The sequence below is a fragment of the Battus philenor genome, unplaced genomic scaffold (genome assembly GCF_028537555.1).
Source record: "Battus philenor isolate CCGP_79_NKW_IND1 unplaced genomic scaffold, ilBatPhil1.0.hap1 SCAF_23, whole genome shotgun sequence".
Classification (NCBI taxonomy): domain Eukaryota; kingdom Metazoa; phylum Arthropoda; class Insecta; order Lepidoptera; family Papilionidae; genus Battus; species Battus philenor.
Genome location: NW_027181686.1, coordinates 316,949 through 339,542, shown reverse-complemented (window position 1 = coordinate 339,542; position 22,594 = coordinate 316,949). Strand labels below are relative to the sequence as shown.

Genomic DNA, 22,594 nt, shown 5'->3' with positions numbered 1-22,594 from the left:
GAACTTTTTTTTTTCTTTTTCCGCCTGCAGAACTTACAACTAACTCGCGCCCATAAGATCTTGGCTTTGGTACCCGCTCAAAACGCATGCTCTGACGATAGTTCCACATCTGATGAGGAAGCAAATGCTTATATACCGCCTTCACCAGATACCTCTGATCCACCTTCAATAGCATCATCACTAGAAGCCCTTAATTTGCTTGATACTTCAACTGACTCCAACAACGAACAGCATGATATACCCATTACTTTACCACTCACACCAACATTTGATGAAGTTTTTCCATCGCCGAATACAAGTAACTACAATGTTATACCCACATTGAACTCCATCCAATCTTTGCCATCTCCTTCTGTTGAACTATCATCTCCCCAGCCTAGCACCAGCGGACAGCAGTTACTACTTACCAGGTCCAAGCGTAAAAAGACAACAAAGACTGTAGTGACCAAAAAAGTAAAGGTTCAGAAATTCGCCCTAAATTATCAATGGTCAAAAGCAGTACTTCGTCACAATGTATCTCTTGAAGAAAACTTATACAATCTCCATCAAACACAAATAGAGACAGTACTGGATTATTTTTATTTCTTTTTTTCTCCTGACTTAATTACTGACATTGTTTATAATACAAATTTATATGCAGTTGAACAACTAGGTCGATCTATTCAGCTGACAGAAGATGAGATTAAAAGCTTCCTGGCCATTCAAATCATGATGGGTATAGTACAGATGCCAGCTTATACTGACTATTGGGCAAGAAAAACAAGATACCCTCTCATTGCTGATCTTATGCCTCTCAAAAAGTATCAACAAATACGTCGATATATTCATTTTGTTGATAATACTTTGGAAGATTCAGACCGTTATTTCAAGATTCGCCCCCTAATGGAGAAAATACGCAAAAATTTTCTGAAAATTGAAGAAGAAGGAAAATATTCCATTGACGAGATGATGATACCTTATAAAGGTCGTAAAGCAGGTAAACGAAAGCAGTACGTAAAAATGAAACCTAAGAAATGGGGGTTTAAGAATTTTGTCCGTGCGGGTGTTTCGGGTATCATCTACGATTTTATTCTGTATGGTGGCGACGATACCTTTCGTGGACTGACTTTTTCAGAGAAAGAAGCTACAATTGGTTTAGGAGGTATGGTAGTGCTTGCATTGTGTCAAACTATAAAGAAAAAGCCGGCCATTGTGTATGCTGATAACTTTTTTATGTCGCCTGAACTAACATATATTCTGCGGGAAGAATACGGGATCCTTAGTCTAGGAACAATAAGGACTAATCGTCTCAGAGGCTGTCAAGAGTTATTGCCAACTGACAAACAATTAAAAAAGAAGAAACGCGGTTCTAGCGCCCAGGTGGTTTGCAATAAGAATAAGTTGGCAGTCGTAAAGTGGAACGACAATAAAGTGGTTACACTTATTAGCACCTACATAGACTCGTACCCCTTAGAAACAATCAAACGATACGATAAGGATGAGAAAAAGAAAGTAGATGTAGAATGTCCTCAAGTGGTCAAACATTACAACAAACATATGGGAGGGGTCGATTTAGCAGATATGTTGATATCGTTATATAGAACTCCCTTCAAAAGTCACCGTTGGTACTTGGGAATATTTTCACAACTTGTTGATATGTGTATAAATAACGCTTGGCTCCTACATAGAAGAGATGGGAAGAAGACTTCATTGAAAGATTTCAGATTTGAATTGTTTGATGGGTTGTCTAATAGAATAGGAACAAACCAAAACGTTACAGACGATATAGGCGAGAATCTGAAAATCCATAAACCAGTCTCAGTCCGACCAACTGATAGCGTCAGATTTGATAACACAGGTCATCTTCCAGAAGCAGGTAATGAAACAATGCGTTGCAAATATTGTAAGAGTGGAAGAACATCTGTCTACTGTATAAAATGTAACGTACATTTGTGTTTTGTTGTGGGAAAAATAAAACGTAATTGCTTTCGTAATTTTCACCTAAAATAATAAAGAATAATTAAAATATTTCCTCCTTTTTTTGAAATAAATTTATAATAACCTGAATAATGTAATTCATTATGTCCTTGGTAGTGTACACCAAAATGTACAAACAATTTATTTATAATATTTCTGTAAAATTGGCAGTGTACATTGTGATGTACTTAAGTTTTCTCGAAACCTAGGATACCTAGATTTTTATTTTTATTTTTCTCAAGTTGTCCATTCATAAATTAAACAAAATTTATCAATAATTTCCTTTTTTTTCATATTTTTAGTTCTTGCCAAGTAAAGGGTTAACGCTCGCTCTACCACTCTCGAGTGTGAAATTTTATAAAATCACATCAGATTTCTATCTGGTCTCTACTTGGCAAAAAGAATCGTCATGGCTTCAGCCCACAGACGCCCATTGCGAAGAAAAAGCCTCTAACAAAGGTATATATAGGGAATGTACCACAATCGCCACAATTGGCTGGCGGGTTGGTGGTCGTAATGTATAATAATATGCAGAAGACGCTGCAATATAATTTTATATAATTCACACTGTGCATCTAATTTTATACAGGATTGCCACAGCCGCAGATTGCATTCCAGAAGATAAGTAACAGGAATATTCATACCAAATTTTAAATCTTACAGCCAAGTTTCGAGAGAATTCAAGTTAAGTCAGTACATAGGATATAGATATAGATTTCCAAATTTACTATGTATATAGAAATAGATAATAAATGTGTTGAATACTGTAACCATTTCTGGGATGGATGGGGAAAGTTACAGCTTGAAGCTTTGGATTCCAGACAATTATAACTTAGGAGTGTTCAAGACAAGAGTGAATAGGTTTCTAGGCAAGCATGTAGCATCATAGACATCGTCATCGCTTAACATCAGGCGAGACAGAGGTCAAAGGCTTTGCCTATAAAGGATAAAATTTATACGTATACTAGCTGATCCCGCAAACGTTGTTTTGCAAAAAAAATTAAAGTTTTTAATTAACAAATGTAAGATAAGGGTTGATCGTAGAGGGGTGAAAATTTAGGTTTGTATGTATTTTTGTATGCTGTATCATAATAAAATAAAAACCAAAAAAATTGTCTAAAAAATTAAAAATAAAATTTAGGGGTGGACCACCCTTATCACTATGGAAAATATATAGTAGCCGATTCTCAGACATACTGAATACGCATGTAAAATTTGGTAAAAATCGGTCAAGCCGTTTCGGAGGAGTTCAAGTTCGAACACCGTGACACGAGAATTTTATATATTAGATTATCTACATTAATTACATGTTTATTTTGATATTAAAATACTTATTTTACTATTACATTAATAGTTCAGTAGTTTGTGGACATTTTTAAATCTATTTTAATTAGTTTTAGTTTTTTTTTTACTTCAAATATGCAACAAAAAATTTCATTATTATCAATATTTATGCGCATTTTTAAATTGAATTATTACAATTAAATTTGATATAGAATAATTCAGTGTTGCATCCAACTAACAAATTAGTCGGCTGATGATATTTTTTTAAAAAGTAATTATTTCGCACACTTTGTAGTTGCATTCCAATAGAATAAATAAATGTAGCATAATCTAGGGAGATCACTTTATTGACTAAATATGAAAAAAATGAATTAATTTTTTCGTTGATAAAACAGGCCAATGTAGCTGTCAAACGACAATATATTGTAACAACGCGTTCGAAATTCAAATCCGCAACGCGATTATTAAAAAGTTTCGACATTTATCCGAAACATAGACGAAAATCTCGTTCAAAAATTACGCTTGACAAAAAAATTGTTAAATGATTTTCACACAAAAGCTTTGATTTTATTTTGAATAGAGTAATAACTATGTTTTTAAAGTCAAGAAGCTCTTCGTAACTATTTGGGTCGATAACACATTTTTGTCTTTATTGCAATACGTTTTTTTTTTTTCATAAAGTACTAATATTTATTTTATTTACTCGTATACAAATTTACAGTGATTAACTAAGCAGTAGTCCAGTAGTAGAGGACTAAGACTTGTGATCGTAGGTCGCAGGTTCTATTCATGGGATCTTATATAATTCACACTTCGTATATTAACAATATAACATTGCCTCTGCTCACAAGCAAATTTCTAGAGGATAAACAGCGGCGTTCTCTATGCACCACAATAGCACAATGCGATCATTAACCTGCCTGCCAAGCGTGGCGATTATGATATATCCCCTCATAGATATCTTCAGAAGGAAGAAAGGCTTACGTATTGGAGTAGTTGTCTATGAGCTGAAACGTTTAACTTTACAAAACCGATGTACAATAAAAATAATTAGCAGATATGTCTTATTTTGAAAATTAAAATCATGTAATAAATATCGAATAATTAATGTATAGTATTATGTAATATATATATATATATATATATATATATATATATAAATATAAATATATACATAATTTTAGTTCATAATCAGTTAGACGTTATAAGAAATAGTAAAATAACGAACCCTAAGTAAACATCGTTCTTAGCGGCAGCGGTCAGCGCGACACAGGACAGCGCCGTGAGTATCAAGCGTAAGGCAGCCATCGCAACGTTCCGTGACACACAGCCCCCGCGCCCGCCGAGCCTCGCTTCATATACACGCGGTATCGCTAACACATCTAACACTATATCACACCTTGGTCGCGTGAATTGATTCTTTTTACATTTTGCCTGTTGTTTATTTATATGTTTATCTTAATTATTATGGAACGTATATTTATTAAAGATAACACAAATTCAGCACTGCTTCTACACGTATGTACATAATAATATGTTAGAACGAAAGATATGTATATGTATGTATAAAGGGAAAAGGATATAAGTCATATTGAAATAGAAATACCGTCACTCCAACATATATAATTGGTTGTTGGTGTAATAACTTTAATGGGTTGATTGTATCATTAGCTGATAATAAATGTATCATTCATCCTATAAAATAATAACGCATTATTATAAATTTGCGAAATACACATTTAAATTAATTATTGTTTACTATCCTTCCCTGCAGAATGTACGGCCAGAAGTTATTGGCCAGTCACATAACAAAACAAAAAAAAAATCAATCATATATCTGAGTGATCACATTATGCAAAGGATGATTTTAAATAGGTGTAAAAACTTTAAAGATTTTTGTTAAAAACGAGCTGTACATTCACCACTTTAAAGCTTTTACATCTACTTATTTAATGTTAAATACATTTTTCTTCTATTCGTGACAGTCTCTATTACTTTTGTTCTTATTTTCTCCACATCTTTCGTTCTCTTATCATTTTTTTACATTCCATTCACAACTCGCCTCTTTTTCTTCGCCACAACCTTTTGATATATCACAGCACTGTTTCAATTTTGATTTTTATATCAAGGCTCAAACACTTTTGTACTATTTGTTATATTGTCTTAATTCTTACTCGACCTATTACCATTTTCACTAATTGCAATACTCAAAAAGATGTTGTGACTCTATTTGTCTTCTATTAGGGAGGCGATAGTGCTACTCTCTAAATAAGAACAGTTGAAAGAGGCTTGCATACAATATTTTTCGACCTTAACAGAACAGTCTATTCATCTTGTCATAAAGAAAAAGAGAAGCATCAATAGAGTCATCAAACATGGAAACCACTGATAAAAGAAAAAAACTCCGTCTTTGCACAATGGCTGCAAGATTCTCGCCTGTGAAGATCTCTTTGAACAGAACCAAATAAAAATCCAATTTGAAATAGATGTTTTATTGTAGACTAAGATGTTTATATGTTAATACGAGCTTTGTAGAAGGCGGCGGACACTCGGGCTGACGCAACAATACCCTGCCAGGTTTCTTCTACGATCTGCTCGATGTACTGAGGGGGCACGACAAAACCGTAGCCGTAGCCGGGCAGCTCCAGCGTGAAGGAGAATGGAACGCCGACAAGCTGAGAGCAGAAATAATCTCATGAAACTTAGAACGACTTACAACTTGAAATTCTTCGTCTTCTTTGGTTTATCATCATCAACATTTCAGTCGTAGAACGTCTATTTAACGTAAATCTCTTCTATAGCTTTCCAATAACACGTATTGAAAGTGGCCTGCAGCATTTTCAGGTGACTTTAACAGGGTCATAAGTCCATCTTTTGGCTGAATGTCCTACGCCGCACATGTCTGTTCTTGCTGGTCTGCGGTCGTCACTCCAGAACCTTAAGGCTGCAGCGGTTATGATGATCATCCGTCTTATATTTTAAAAATTTTCTATTAAACTTCTAAGACATAATGTTCTCGTGTCACGGTGTGCATGATTTCATCCCCCTAAATGTTAAGGGTGGTTCACCCCTAATATTTTTTTTTATTTTTTAGACCATTTTTTATTTTTTTATGATACAGCATACAAAAATACATACAACCCTAAATTTTTGCCACTCTACGATCAACCATTATTTTTTATTTGTTAATTAAAACTTGTAAAACATACTTTTATTGTTTATTACGCTTTTGATTACAAATATATATATCCCCGCATACTTATAGTAGATAGTTATTTTTATTGAACTAAAAAATGTTTCCTAGAAATAACAATCATAGCAAAACAACGTTTGCGGGATCTGCTAGTAAAATCATAAAATTTTTAATAAAATTAAAATTCAAACTGTTTTAATTTAAACAATCTAACATAAATATTAAAACCAAAGTATTTATTTATGCATTTCAAGAAATAATATTTGCTATATAAATTCAACATTTTGCAAAATTAATATACAAAGAGTCAAAGCGCGGAATATGGTTGTTTTAATTTTGCTTTATTTTATACCAGGGGAGGCCAACCTGCGGTTCGCAAAACATATGACTCTAAAGAATTATTTTTAATTTTAATTATTTGTCGAATTATTTAAATTTTTGGAGCAATGTTTATATCTAATGATTTTTATTAACTACAAAATAGTCCTCTAAATATTAAAGTGAAAGTGCCTCTGGAATACAACCTAAGGCGCAATAGTTATGAAAACTTTGACAGTATTATGTATTCAATAGCAAGTGTTAACATACCTGTCCGTAATCCTGGGCAGATCCTGAAGTTCCATATAGAACCAAAGCGCTGTTTCCAACCAGGTAGAAAGGCGCTTGTGGTAGCTTGTGTACATCTATAGCCGCCCCCATGCTTGCCCCAACCATATGCAAATTAACGGCATCTGGAGGTAAGCTATGATCGCCATATGCGAATAACACCATGTTCCCCTGGCTGTGAATGTCGAGGTACAACTGTATGCGATCTACATACTCGTGTAGAACATCCCTTATGTACGACATCTCTACTTCGGAGAATGGTCTAGTACCGGGGTATATGTTGGAGCAAGGGTCAGAGGAAACTCCAATGGTGTTGAAGGAGACATTGAAGTTTCGATTGCCGTCCACACCGTAACACGTTTCGTTCACAGATGGGTTATACGATCTTGTGCGACGCCATAAGCGATCCTGAAATTCAAATAAATCGTTTTGCTTCTTTGATTGCAGTCGTTATATTCTATTGATTCGGTCCAGAAACTAAATCATTCCAAATTTGAATAATATTTATTACACCGACATTCAAATCATTCTAAACGTGAACCAACTATATTCATAATTAGTTAAGGCTTATTACGATACGAGACTATACTCCTGTTGTACAAGATGATTGGTCAGAGGTGCAAAACCTTTCAAGCCCAAACTATTTTTAATTTCTACTGGTTAATTACTTCTATCAGTACAAAGTCTACAGTGACAGATAGTAAACAATAATAAATTTTAAAATTAAGTCACCTGAATTGGACCATTACAATAATTGCAATCAAATGAACAATGCATTTAGACCTATAAAGCTAGTGCATCTATAGCTAGTCACCATGTATAACATCATTGGTACCTAAAAATTCTGTAGGTAAATCTATTTCTTCTTTTACTATTTTTATTTTTCTACACGTATGATGTCGCACCTTCGATAGCTGAACACTTCTCACTTTCATCTCCCATCCAACACTGTACAGGGACACATATGTAACCTTCGTACTTTCGTGCAAATGTCTTAGTTCAACTGGTGAAATGAGGGTAGTTTCATTTTGTTCACGGACCTTTCAGTTCTCTCAATTACGATGACTGTGTACTGTAAAAGCCTCTGGGCTTGCAGCATTAACATTAATAGATACAATACAATGTACCTATAGACTTATATCTAACAGTGGATGACCTACAGCCAAATGTTGGTAAACCAATTTAATTTCTATATTTACTTACATCTGTATGCGTGTATTCGTATCCGTCTGGATTGGCTAAAGGCATTATGATCCAATCAGTGCTTTCGAGGACGTCTCTCTCCTGCGCCCTCACATCTTCAACGAGCCTGTGTATAGCATACAATGCAACAGGTGTGGTCACCCATTCCCTGGCGTGGATCATTGCGTTCATGAAGTAGATTGGTTTTGTTGTGTCGGTGAAATTTGTTGTTGATATCTTAAAAAGAAATTGTTTATTTTTAGAATTGTCTGAAGTGAGATTGGGCAGGGTATATTACTCTTGCAACGATAGCCGTTGGGGCAGAAAGGTTTTTTTAGAGAACGACATAGGGTGGGTAAAATCCCACTAGGTGGACTGATACATATTTAAAGTTAAGTAAGTTGTTGTACTGGAGCACCGCAACACCGATCATCGTGGCGATCTATAAGGAAGGCATGTACCTTACAGTGGGCGTCTATTAGTTGTAAAGTCGATGAAAAATGAAGATAAATTCACGAATTCATACTCTTGTATATTGGTATAGAACTGTTAGCAGAACACTTATTGGTCGTATCTTATTGTTATTATTTTTTTCATCTATTTTAACTTTGACACTACTGCTCTACTTCGCTAGGTATGATAGTTGTAAAGATGAAACAGGCAGAAACTACCTATCAACATATCATTGAAGAAGAAGACTTTTATTTTGAGCCGTCTGAGATTTACCTTAAAGAAGAATCTGCTCTGTATAGCTCATGTCAACAAAATACTTTAAAGCTTATACACCATTTACATTCACCCATATATAGCTATCACTCCGGAATGTGTATTTTTTAAAAGAATGCGATAGATAAATATCTTCTAGCACTACAAAGTGCACGAACAGATAGTAAACAATATATATTTGTATGTATTAATATAAATTTTAAAAATGCTTTTTCCTAAGAGCAGTATACCTCTAAAAAGTTTTATTTCTATCTGAAACAAATCAACCTGTATATATACATAGATTCGTTGTACATCTTTATATCATATACTAAAACAAAAATAATTATTGAACAGTGGTAGACTAGCGTAGAGGACTAAGATTTGCGACCACAGTTTGCGGGTTCGATAGTGGAGTTTTTTCCTGCATCTTCTCCATAACTATAACACCTAGCGAAGAGTAGAGTCTAAAATAAAATAGATTAAAAAAAAAAAACAATGACTTGCCGATATATAAGTGCTCTAATAAAAGTTCCAATGTTGAATAAATGAATTTTATCTTATCTTATCTTTTTCGATACCCGGATATAATGTTATACAATTGACACTATGTGCATGAATTATATAGGATTGCCACTGCTCTAAAATATGTTTCCAGAGGATGGGCAGCAGTGTTCTCTGCTTACCATAATACCACATGGCGATTGCCAAACTATCTGCTACGCATGGAGATTACGGTATATCCCCCCATAGGTATCTTTTGAGGAGACCTATACCTTTCTGTGTCATTTTCAACTAATACATCATATATATGTATTTATATAGTTAAGTAAATTTGTCAAAATTCTCTTTAGTTTTTAACTCAATCTAGAAAATTTACTTAGGCAATCATTTCTATTTATTACAACATTGACAGATCAAATTTTACAATCTTACCTTAAGATATTTAATGTCCCGACCTTCAAAGCTTTTCCCGGCGTTGACCAAGGTCACGGTCTGTGGGTATTGTGCGGCTATCCTTTCCAGGTAAGCATTAATCTGAAATCAAATCAAACTAAATATTACAGATGTTATATGTACTTAGAGTTTCGTCGTTTTGTATCTTTACAAAGCCTGCGATGATGAATCAAAAAAAAAGTGAAAATGATAACAAAAATCCCTGAAGTATTTAGATCGACGTTTTACCTATTCACAATTGAGTTCACGTGTCATTACTTATAGCACAGCACACCAATTATGAGGTACAAAGGTCAATTGACCACAAAGTATGAACAAGGAACTTTACCGATAAAAAATTGCAAATGAAAATGCTAATAACTATTACGGATGGAGAACATTATTTATAAAAACAAATAACGGAAACTATAAAGAAACATACAAACAATTTTTTATTAATAAGTCGCTGTTCATTTTAAATAGTAAAATTATATGTAAATTGTAAAAGTAACTTAGCTTACTGTGAAACTTCATTAAGTTTAATTTTTTTTACTTTATAATTTAAGTGAGTCAAGTTTCATAAATTCCAGACTTCTTCTTTAAAATTTACAAGTATATATATATTGTTCTATTTTTTAGCTTATCTAAAAGTCGTTTTGGTGACTCTGTCAGTCTGAGCTGGTGGTCAGGTGGGCAGCGATTTCCCTGCAGCCTAACCCAGAACTGCCGCTATGACCATCCGATTTCCCCTACTTTTTTTTTATTTTGTCCCCCGCTATTGGGAGCCTCTCGTACCCCTGTTTTGTTTGAGACAGGGACTTTATTTATAAATAATTTATTCATGGTTTTATCTTTATTCTACACTCACTTTCATTCTTCTCAATTTCTTTTATTCTTTCCTTTTATCCTTCACAATATTACCCCCACTTACTTTAGTTAAGTTTCTTAGAAGGGACGTCGGATGTTAACATTGTTTTGCAGACAGCTTATTTGGCTAAGTAAAGTCTAGGAAATAGATATAACTTCTTGAATAGAAACTTGTTGTCTAATTTTCACATTCTTCTCCAATAAGCTGCCGCCTGTTTTTATAACTAGTGAATGTAAGCACCAAATAAACAAATGGTTTATATGTTGCAACATTTAAAAAAATGTGTTTATTGTAAATCAACAATAAATAAAATAATAAAAGTTAGATAAATTGTGGAGGAATATACCATAACGTAATATCATATTATTGTTACATTACATCAAATAAGCTATATTCATTACATTACTATCATAACATATCAATTTATCAAGCATATATCTAATCAAGAGTAAGTAGATCCGTAGACGAACAGAAATAACCGACACAGCTTAACGGATTTTATTATTTGCCCTTGTTTTTGGAGCCACCCTTTCTCTATCATTTTTTGGACTGTGACTTTTTCAGTATAGCTTTATTTTTTTGTTCTTTTGTTTAACACATTATTTGACATTCTATTCCTTTCTTCACATTTTCTTTCATTGTTCTATGCGTCGCCTTCCATCCCTCGCCACACATTTTAAAATATTACATTTTTATGCATTTTATACTCTTCTTTATATTTTCCTCTACGATTTACATTCGATTTTTCTTTAAAAAAATTTATTTACGATTTTAGTTCTTAAATATGTTTTAATTTCTCCATCACATTTATTATAATTTTTGCACATTGCTAGAAAGTGTAACTATATCCTACGTACAGTATAAGGGAGGCGTTGCTGCCGCTGTCTATTTTGACTTCTAATTCTATCTTCTGTTCTCATAAAATCTGGCTCTACCAAAGTTTCGGCAGCAAAAAGTCTCTAATTTATTTGTAATAAACGGAATCAGATTTTATAATAAATACGCAAAACTTTATTGGACCACTATTTCAAAAATTCTTAACTATTATTCAATAAACGAATATTTAAATGACAAAAATCCTTAGCAGTAACATCGCCTGATTATTTTGATTTCATTTAAGCTATGATATGTGTTGTTGTAGAGTTTCTTCTTGTTTCTTCTCCATAACTATAACACCTTGCGAAGCAGAATTGAGTCAAAAGTAAAAGAGATAAAAATAATAATTTGACAATTAATAAAAGTTCTGTTAAAAGGTCCTATGTTGAATTAATCAATTTTTTCTTAATAGGAATGGTATTATTTGTTCTATTTCGTATCTTTTAAAGCGGAAATTTTTGAAACAAGCACAGCTGCCTCATAAATGTAGGGATGGAATTATAAGAAGTTTGAATGATTCAAGGTAAGGTACAAACGTTTTTAAAAGATATTTAAAAAGATCCGTAAGTTATTCTGAAAAAATATTATGGAGAAAAGCAATACAGATGAAATCTTAACTTAAAATTAATGCCAGGTGCGATCAATACGGTATATATTATGCACATAAAAAGACTATGTACAAACCATGGTTTTAACTTAAAAAATGGCAACGACTATATCACAGCATTCGAACTTAAATCGACGTTCTAAATTGAATTCGAACGCGCAGGAATAATTTAACTGTAAAAAGTATTGTGGTCGAAGTGGCCAATACGGTTCGTTCTTACATGAGCGCTACTTATAGGAAATAAAAATATACAACCTCTGTATAAGTCGGGTAGTCCTGGAACGGAAATATCCTCCCGTCTCTGGTCTTCCTCCAGTGGAACATTTCTTCGTCATGATTATTTAATACGCTGTGAAAGATAACAGAATATTTTACATGACATTCGTTTTGAATAGCTTAATGTTTTGTATTTCTTTTGTAAAGTAATTACTTAATGAAACTTAATATGTTTTCTAATTCCAAACCTAAGAGTTCCGAACGACAACGTTTTTACGAAGAGTGAAGAAGAGTGAGAATCTTTTTGTGTTGCACTCACACGAACGTCTAGTGCAACAGAACACGGGCTGATAGAAGTCTCCACAACGAGCTACTTCGCGAGACATTATCAACCCTTCAAAATATTAATCCAGCAGCCTTTGTGACTTCCTCGTCTCCCCACCGAGTACTGATACGGGTTCGGAAACTCGAATCCTGTAATTTTATATAGTTCACGGACCCCTCCGTTCCGTGAACTCGTTTCCGATGAAGCTGTAAAAGCCGCAAGGCTAACAGCAAAAACTTCACATGAGACAATAGACAATAGAATAATCCGGCAGGTGTATAAAAATATCTATGTAACTTTGTCAATGCAAGCATTCAGTAACAGCGTTTCGTATTGAAGTCATTCAGTTTACTTCTAACTATAATTTTTTTTACAGACATTAGCGTCCGTGCCTTTGTTTTTGCAATAACATTTAAATCTCTTAAAGTATTTCTTAACTCAAATCTTAAGTTATCAAATAATTCATGTCTTGTTTATTTTTCACGACGCCTTTACAATGTCCAATGTTTAACATTACTATTCGTGCGATCAGTTCCTCATCCTACTCCATATTGACATCATCAGGTTGTGCGCCAGTATGTGCGCCGGTTGCCGTATTCACCACATCGATGAATCTTGCGATCGCATCTTGAGTCTCGTCAATGCAATACAACGCACGAGTTCGTGTGACGTCATATTGCTACCACCGCATGATGGTCATATACAATCCAAGGATGTTAGTTGTTCAAAGAAATAAATACATTAAAAAAACTTTTAAGTTAAACGGTTTTTTGATACCCATATTGTGGTGGTTGTGGAAAAATATATACCTAGTCCGCCATATTGGAACGGCGTCCATCTTGAATTTTAAATTTTGACATAATCATCGTGTTTTACTAGAGTAGCCCTTTCATTTGATACCCATATTGAGGAGGTTAAAGAAAAATATGTAATCCGCCATTTTGTATCGGCGGCCATCTTAGATTTATAATATTATTGATTTTATTATATTGTATTGTCATCTAAATTTAATGCGTGTACCAAATTTCAGATCAATTTGACAACGGGAAGGTGCTAAATTTCAATTTTTAATTTTGACCTAAATAAGTAAGCAAATTCCGTACGGGTCCAAAACCGTTAAAAAACGATGATCACCTCACTATTGGCCCTTGAGCCTCGTTGATGGCGAGCGTCCTTAAACCTGTATCTTCACCGTACCTTGGGCATATAAGTACTTTGTTTATCGGCTTGGGTGTGAGTTAGGTACAAGAGTGTTAGGTGGGGATAGAAAACCTCATTCTACTCTTAACTTCATTTTTTTCTTAAATCTTGTAAGTAATGGTAATATTGAATTTAAGGCTTAGCCTGCTTTGAAACCAGTGAGTAAGCTGAAGCCATTAAGCACTAAAGGTCGTTCACTTAACTAATCTAATATTTGGAATAAACCGTTAGATTCGAATATTTGCCTTCGGCGGGTCCTTGTATAACTTCACCTTGTTATTTCTCCTTAGGTCGCATACTCACTAGCGGGGATCATAACTTTTTTTTAAATTTGTCGAGTACAATATTAAACCCTATGTGCTGGTCTTCAGCGATGTGTACTCTTTCGGCTACTGTGGCAGAGAAAATGGATCTGACGTGATCGAAACGCCATGCATCCGCGCTTGTCTGGCTCGCATATAATGAGATCATATTATTATTGTAATCAATTTCATTGGTTACGAACAATCGGCCGGCAGACAATAACAATTTATTTCATTATTTATTTATCTAAAATTACAATAAGTAATTATAAAATGTCAACCGACAGCGTTTTACGATTGAAATAATTAAATGATACATTCAAATGTAATACATAAATAAAAGAAATTTAAAATGAAATTTACAATAGTATAATAATATTTGTTTAATCGTTAGTGTTTGTGACAACATGTAAATTTTATTTATGTTTGTCGTGGATTGTCGTCATAAAATTTCTCTGTGATGTTTTTTAATTCGTGTTGCTGTGTTATGTTCTCAACGTAATATTATGTGCACGCAAGAGATGGCGAATCACAGGGGTGTCAAACTCAATATCTAACTCGGGCCGAATGAACAAAATTTAACTTTAGATAGGCTAAAATAAACAATGATTATAGAAAAAAATATCTTTATTTGTTAGTCTTACCTATTTCGCGAGAAATTTTATTGGAAAATACTTTCAAAATTGACCCAAAGGATATTTTGATTGAGCCGCAAAAAAGTTTATGTCGTGCCGCGAGTTCGATACGCCTGTCTTATGACGAATGATTGATAAAATTTTTATTCAAGATACGTTTTTACTAGCGGTTGTAACTTCAATGTTTATTTATTTTCGAAGTAAAGTATTTGAAATGAAAACCCCTCGAACTGTCAGCACAGAACACTCTTTGTAAAGTGTATAATGTCCGTTTAAAATTTTATTAACGAATGGTCTATAGACAGTTCGATAATAAGTTGTAAATTTCATTTCTTATATCATTGATATAAGATTTATTTATATAATAAATATCGTCTAGATAAATAAAAATCTATTTGTAGAGCCGACAAATAACTCGAAGGCCGCGTTACAAACGAAAGCCTTTGAACCAGTTATTGAGAATTTTTAATTTTGTGATATTAGATGCCTTTGGCTGGTCTGTATTTTTCTTGGAAATAATTATATATATAATACGCACGTATATAAAACGTACACTGCTGAAATAAGATACCAAAAAAAGTCTACCCAAATAACATTTCTGGTATATTCAACAAAACTAGAAACCAGTATTTTTGCTTTATATTTAATTTGTCGCGGTTATTTTATCAGAGCAGTGGTAACGCAGTGGTAGATGATTGATACCGGCTAACCAAGGTAGCGAAATCAATGCCTGGTATACAATCTTATATAATTCATACTTTATGCATTAATTATGAGCAGTAACGCACTTCGCGTACCAAAATACCACACCGCGATCGCCAACTCGCCTGTCAGGCGTAGCGCCTATGATATATATGATTTTTTCAGTTTTGATTTTAATTTTATTAGCTTTTTTCGTGCTTTATATTTTCTTTCCTTCATCTTTCGTTCTTCACAACATTTATCACTTATTACATTCATTACTAGGTAAGAAAAGGACCAATATTTAGCCACTTCCGCAGATGCAGTGGTAGTCGTGCAACAAAGTACACCACCCGCCAGCCTGCTGATAAATGCGTATGCGGCAAACAATGCGAATCACACAACCGCCACCGCCAAATTACTCAACACGAGTTTCACCCCTCCACGGGGCATCTTCAAGAGTTATGTTACACCGATTAGTGCCAAACACAGAGTGAGCTCACTCTCCGCATACGAATTTATCAGCGGGCTGGCGGGCGGTGCATTTTATTGCACGACTACCACTGCATCTGCGGAAGTGACTAAATATTGGTCCTTTATTTACTTAGGATGGACTTCCGCGAGGTAACGCCTGATTCCATTAAATACATTAAATCACCCCTTACATGCATTCCAAAGATATCACATATTTGTTTTAAATGTCACACTACTTTGAGGTTACAAACTTAGTTATTGGTGTACCACTTGCGTCCATGCCTTGTTTTTATTTTATTATTTTTATTAAATACCTATATTTTATTTATAAAACACAGTATTAACCCTTTCCACTCCAATGTCGAGTGTCACTCGACACTGATTTTGTTGCACAAGCTCCACTGTCGAGTGATACTCGACATGGTGTAATACTTGGTTTTGCGGAAAATTTTAAAAAAGGAAAGATTTTTGTTACTAAAATGTTTGAATCACGAATGAATGAAACATATTCTAGAATCGCAAGATACTATAATTCAATTAAATTTTATCGATGCTACATAACAGCCTTGGAGTGGAAAGGGTTAAAGTCTTACCCGACCCTATCTTATGTAACTATCATCAGGGCTCCTTTAGCTACTTTAAGCTTTAGTATGAGTACCAGAGATAATGACTAGATTTGTGCGCCATAAGTCCTATCCAGTAACTCAAGTTTCTATAAGAAGTGACGTAAACAGCCTGAGGTTTTCCAATAGTAGAAACATTCTATGTAGATCGCATATCCACAACAACACGCTCGTATTGTGTCGACGCGACTTGCAAACAAATGTAGAGAAAGGAATCACAGCGGTAAATTCTAAAATAGAATCCTGTTTGAGAAACAATACGCAGATATACAAGTATACTGTTACATATATACACTGTACCGTATACAGTATATATACTGTTAATCTTAAAGTGTATTTCTAAAGTTTTAATTAGTTGTCAATAATATAAAAAGTTTAATGAAGAAAATATAATGGCGGCACATAGTCGATACATAAAGAGAGAATCTGATCTGTATTTTATTTGACAGATGATGTTATGCTGCTAGCTGATTAAGACTTTGAGCAGCTTCATCAGAATTGAGCTAGCGGACGCCATGATTCCGCGAAAAAAAAAATGGTTTACTCTGGCAGGATATGTCCCAGTCCCAAAGAAAACGTTTGCACGAAGATGACTAAACGCGCGTGACATCGTATGCGACAGAGGCGAAAGTGGTGTATGTACACCAAAAAAATAAACTTAAAAAACCTGCGATGTGTATAATTTTAGCACCAGAAATAAGGATAACCTTTTTAGTTTTAATATGTATATATAATTATTTATATATATATATATACATATATATATATATATACATACATATATATATATATATATATATATATATATATATATATATATATTTATACATGACATATATAAATATATATATATATATATATATATTTATATATGTCAGCACCGCCTAACGGTTAACTGGTAGAGAATGCCTTCAGCAATAGGTTAGCTATTAAACACAAAATGGTTTATTTGAAATAAATAAATAGCTTACCATAGCTTTTCCTAGGCTTTATAAATTTATTGCTCTTTGGAGGGCAACTGTATATTATTGGGCCCATATGTAATATGTGTAAATTATCTTATTAGAAATGTAATATGTGAACAGCTATGACTGTTTTATTTCACACAAAAGTGTTTTATTTCAATTAGGATAAAGTACCTCACTTTGCTCATGAAACTATATTCCTAAAAATACTTACTCTGCGACATTGTCCATGTACAAGTCATGTTTTATTCCATTAACATCCAGAAGATTCGAGAATTTCTGCTTATTTTCTGCAGATACCATAACGTGAGCCGGTCTAAGACCTGGAGCGCCAAGCTGCCAGTAATCCAAATTCATTTCTACCTCCAAGCCATGAAGAATGTGGAGGTCCTCTCGATCTTTAAGATGTACTTCATATACGGAGTATCTGCAAGTGAAAGTGGAAAGTTACTTTAACCTTAGAATGATCTGGAAACATCTTCAAGGGGTTTCTTCATTTTATTGATAATGTGAGAAACTTTAATTACGAGCTGCTGCAACTTATCGTACAGGGTCATATTCACGGAAATAGAAGTTATCGTGGCGCAAAAACTTACGCGAGAGGCTTGGAAAGAGCACTCGTTCGTACTTCAGAGTCGCGAGGTCAAAAATTACGAATAAGAAAAGGTCCAACATTTAGCCACTTCCGCACATGCAGTGGTAGTCGTGCAACAAAGTGCACCACCCGCCAGCCCGCTGATAAATGCGTATGCGACAAACAATGCCAATTACACAACTGTCACCGTTAAATCACTCAACACGAGTTTCACCCCTCCTCGGGGCATCTTCAGGAGTTATGTTACACCGATTAGTGCCAAACACAGTCTTACGATTGCCCTAATGGTTGCCGACCTTCGTAAGAGAATGGCATTTTAAGAAGAAATTAATAAGAGAAATAAGGTTATTAAAATGCTGTTTTGCTTGCTTTCAATCAGTCTTATTAGAAATTTATGAAGGAGTCGGTATGTGGCGAAAATTATGATAATGATGATCAAAAAGTATTCACAATTTTATCGCTATCGATACAAACAATATATACCTTTCAATAGGCTCTATTATTATTAGTATCCGTGCCTTTGTTTTGGCAATTACTTAATATTTACTGTTTCTTTTAGTCTCGTTTTTGCGTGTCACAGTGTTTACTAAATCTAAACTATTTCCCAACTTAAATCTTAACTTCTTAAATCATAGACGTCTTGTTTATTTTTAACGACGCCTTAGGAATGTCCAATTTTTTTCAATTATACTATTAGTTACTCCTTTGCTGGCAATTTTTCATGCTCTCACAATAAAACCCTTTGTGATATCTCGGATATCATAAAACAAATTTAAAAAGTCAAACAAAAATAGCAGATCCTATGAACTACTAAAGCGTTTTAGTCGCATCGCTTTAGTAAACGCGACATTATCGTTACACGAAGTTGTGGAGGACAAAGAGCCTTATTTTCGTCTAGTTGTCCGGAAAGTAGAGACCATGTCTGGATCTCAACACGACAGGACATTTGATGGTCCCCGAAGGAACTAATGGTAAACAATTTGGACTTGTGACGGCAGTGTCAAAGCAAAAATAAAGAGAAAAGTTGTGCTTACATAGGTTATACAAACGTTATATTCTGAAATTTCTGTAAGGTTCCAAATCACAGACCTCCGTCGACATTAACACGTATTCTATAGCTTAACTGAGCTTTATTGGATGCCTCTTATGTCTCTTGCGGGAGGAAATGGGAGGGGAGAATTTCATTACTTTAACCCATCCGGAGTGATGCAATATATACGTTAATAAAATTGAAGTATCGCTGTGTGCGTGCGGAACAAGGTTTCGTATACCTATAAAGCTCACACGATATATTGTACTTAATTCAAATAAAGCACGTCCATAAATAATGTGACGGACCAAGCTCAAGTTTCAAAGTGTCCTAGAACTTAGTTTATGTAAGTAGGTTTCCCATCTGGTGAAACAAATATTGTAAAGGTTCTTGTCTTTTCTGTGCTATGCCCAACTTTAGCCTTCCTAAGATTCTTACGCCTCCTCATGTAACATACATAAAGTTTATACATAAGGTTAAACTCATATCGAGTGGACTTTAAAGTTGCTCTCCTTAACAATCAAATTGCTCCCTTATGAGGCGTAGGCCCCACGTTGGGTAACTGGTCTAAACCGAGGTTCTAGTGAGATTTTCCCAACTTAGTTAATGGAAATAAAATTCCAGTCTCGTAAAATGATTAAAGTAGCCTTTAGATCTGAAGTCTTTGTGAAATTCCTCGAACGTCATTAGCATTATCACCACCAGCACCAGGATCATTGGGAAGAAACCTGTTGGAAGCGGCTTGCGCCCCAGGATTTTTGACGATCTTACCAAAGTCATTCGTAAACCGTGTTGGTGCAAGTCATACTTTGCGATACAATTTCATGGTCTGGACAAGAACCTTACAGCTCCAGCGGGCAATTATTATAAAAATTAAACTTAATTAATGTAGATAAGAGACATTATAAGCAATTTACATGACATCATTGTTAGTAAACAGTGTCCACGGTCAGGCAGCGGGTAAACAGTGTACGAACAGTGAATAAAATACAAGGCTATTTTACCTGACGCACATGTACACATTATTACCTGATGGACTTACATTTCTATACTGTTCGTAATATTGACGAAGAGCAAAATTATAATCGGTTTTCAATTATTCATTTCAGTCGATAAACGCCCAACTGTGATGATAAGGCTTCTCGGAAAGATCGATGACCGGTCTCACTATCCGCATCCAACGATTTCCAACAGGTCGATTAGAAATAAGTGAAAATAGGTGAAAGCTTTAAATTTTTTTTGCTGAGAAATGGACTATGCGAAGCCTTTAAGGCTTTTACTAATAATCAAACACGCTGTAGATTAACTCTGGATTACATACGCTTGATGAATCGAGAAAGATGCCTGTATTGCATCATACTCCAGGAGACCCAGAGATCTTTTCAAAATATTAAAGATGATTACTGAGTAGCTTAAGGCGTTCTTACTTATTTGACGCCCTGTGAGGCATATGCCCCAGATAAAGATCTCCACGACGACTGTCTTGCGCTGCCTACCTCTAGCAACTTCTTGCGACTTTGACTATATCGTCGGCCCACCTATGGGCAGGTTTAACCATCGGGGTTAATTGGCACATGTTCGCCTATCGAGAATCTTCGGCCCTAACGGTATTGTTTCATCTTTATAGAACTATCAGATGGATCGTTCAAGTTTATTTATTGACTATGAACCTGGTGTAGTTGTAGAAGTCAAAGAGCAAACAGCATTTGTCAATGAAAAAAAAATATAATTGAAAATGTAGAGTTAAAAGCAAGCTCACCCGTTATAAAAGTCATTTCTCCCAGCAGCCGCGACACCGAGGAGTACAAGAAAAGCAAATAACTCGCATCGCATCTTGATCCGCTTGTGGTACAGTCACGCGGACAAGTGCTCTCCGAGTAACGCTAGCTGTTTATCTTTACGATCCTTTGTGGTTTTAGTGATAATTTTGTTTCGATATCGATATTGAATGTTTTATTATTTTATTGCCATAACATTAAATATGGCATTTAGTTGTGATAAATAGGTGATAATTATTTGTACTGTATTAAAGTAAACACTTTGTCTTTGAATATACATTAAAGTTTATCGCTTTGAGATGTTATTTGGAAAACAAGTGTACAACTTCATCTCAGCAGTAGGACGTCCACTACTAGAGATTTTTATTATCCTTTATAGGCGAAGCATTCGACCTCTGTCTCGCCTGATGTAATGACATTCAGTGGCCATCACGAAGTCCGGATTTGTCGCCGTGTGGCTCTTTATGGCGATCTCAAGAGTTTTCCATAACAATTCATTCTTTCTAAATTAAAGCAAAACATTTGAAAGGAAATGAATGTTTCAATCGTATTCGTTAGCCCATAGAGGACCTACTGCAAGGCTTCCTTCAAAGATATCTATAGGGGATATACCATAATCGCCGCATTTGGCGATCGTAGTGTGGTATTATGGTACGCAGAGGGCGATGTGATGTATGTGATTACGTTAATTAAAGTCGACCATCAAATTAATTATTAATTTATAATATTTGTAATTAATACGAATAAATAATTAACATTTATAAAAATAAATGAACAAATTTAATGAAATGTTTTATGAATATTCAAAAAATGGATGAACTTAAATTCAATTATAGATTTATTAATTATTTACTTTTAAAATATTGAATAATAAGTGATAAATATTTCACATTAAGAAAAAAAGCTTGTTTTAAATGAGCCACTTTTTCCGATTCAGCCATTACCGAAAAATCCTATAGCATGTGGACATTTAAAAATAACATTCGAATAACGAGAGAATTTATTTTACACTTAATGTAAGTAAATATTTGTTCGATTTTTCAAATTCAAACTGTAGCGATGAAAAATTGTGTTGACTATCTTTTTCCAGTCTAATATTCTTTTATTGTTATTAATGATTTTCATGAAATTATAAATTATTTAATCTCGCCAAGTACAATTTCTTACGCGCGTACATAAGTGCAGCCTTTTTCATGTTTAACTTGTCTTGTTTGGTAACATTTACTTTTACTGGGTTCTGTATAGTCAAGAAAAACAATTGCAACAAAAAACGTTTGATTAAACATAAGTTATGAAGTATGTTAATATATCATACCAGTGGTCATAATGCTTACAAATTAAAACCTTAATTATATTACAAATAAATATACATAAAGAGCTACATATATAATTTAAAACTTTATTTTTTGGGTTTATTCTTGTCAGAATATATCGACTTCATTGTATCACAAATGATCACTATTTAACAATCATTGTGGAGACAAGATGCCGATCTGCAAAATAATTTAAACGCTTCTGATTTTGGTCCGGGCAAAATAGATAGCGCGATGCCAATAT

The 22,594-nt window shown here is 34.2% G+C and overlaps 1 protein-coding gene across 1 annotated transcript; it reads right to left on the bottom strand.

Moving 5' to 3' along the window:
• Nucleotides 1–5,750: 5,750 nt before the first annotated feature.
• Nucleotides 5,751–20,039, bottom strand: LOC137924338 (carboxypeptidase B-like). The gene is made up of 7 exons (XM_068767733.1): nt 19,942–20,039; nt 17,849–18,061; nt 12,469–12,562; nt 9,863–9,964; nt 8,243–8,458; nt 7,022–7,447; nt 5,751–5,915 (listed from the first exon to the last, which is right to left on the bottom strand). Exons 1-7 carry the CDS (start codon nt 20,037–20,039, stop codon nt 5,751–5,753), a joined length of 1,314 nt encoding a protein of 437 aa, XP_068623834.1.
• Nucleotides 20,040–22,594: the final 2,555 nt, after the last annotated feature.

Bases quoted from the DNA above. Each gene is read 5' to 3' on its own strand.
- LOC137924338 (XM_068767733.1), bottom strand. From the start codon at position 20,039: ATGACTTTGGTAAGATCGTCAAAAATCCTGGGGCGCAAGCCGCTTCCA. The intron at 12,563-17,848 runs GTAAGTATTTTT...TATCTTTCACAG, and splicing joins TACATGGACAATGTCGCAGA to CGTATTAAATAATCATGACG. The intron at 9,965-12,468 runs GTTGTATATTTT...ATTTGATTTCAG, and splicing joins ACTACCCGACTTATACAGAG to ATTAATGCTTACCTGGAAAG.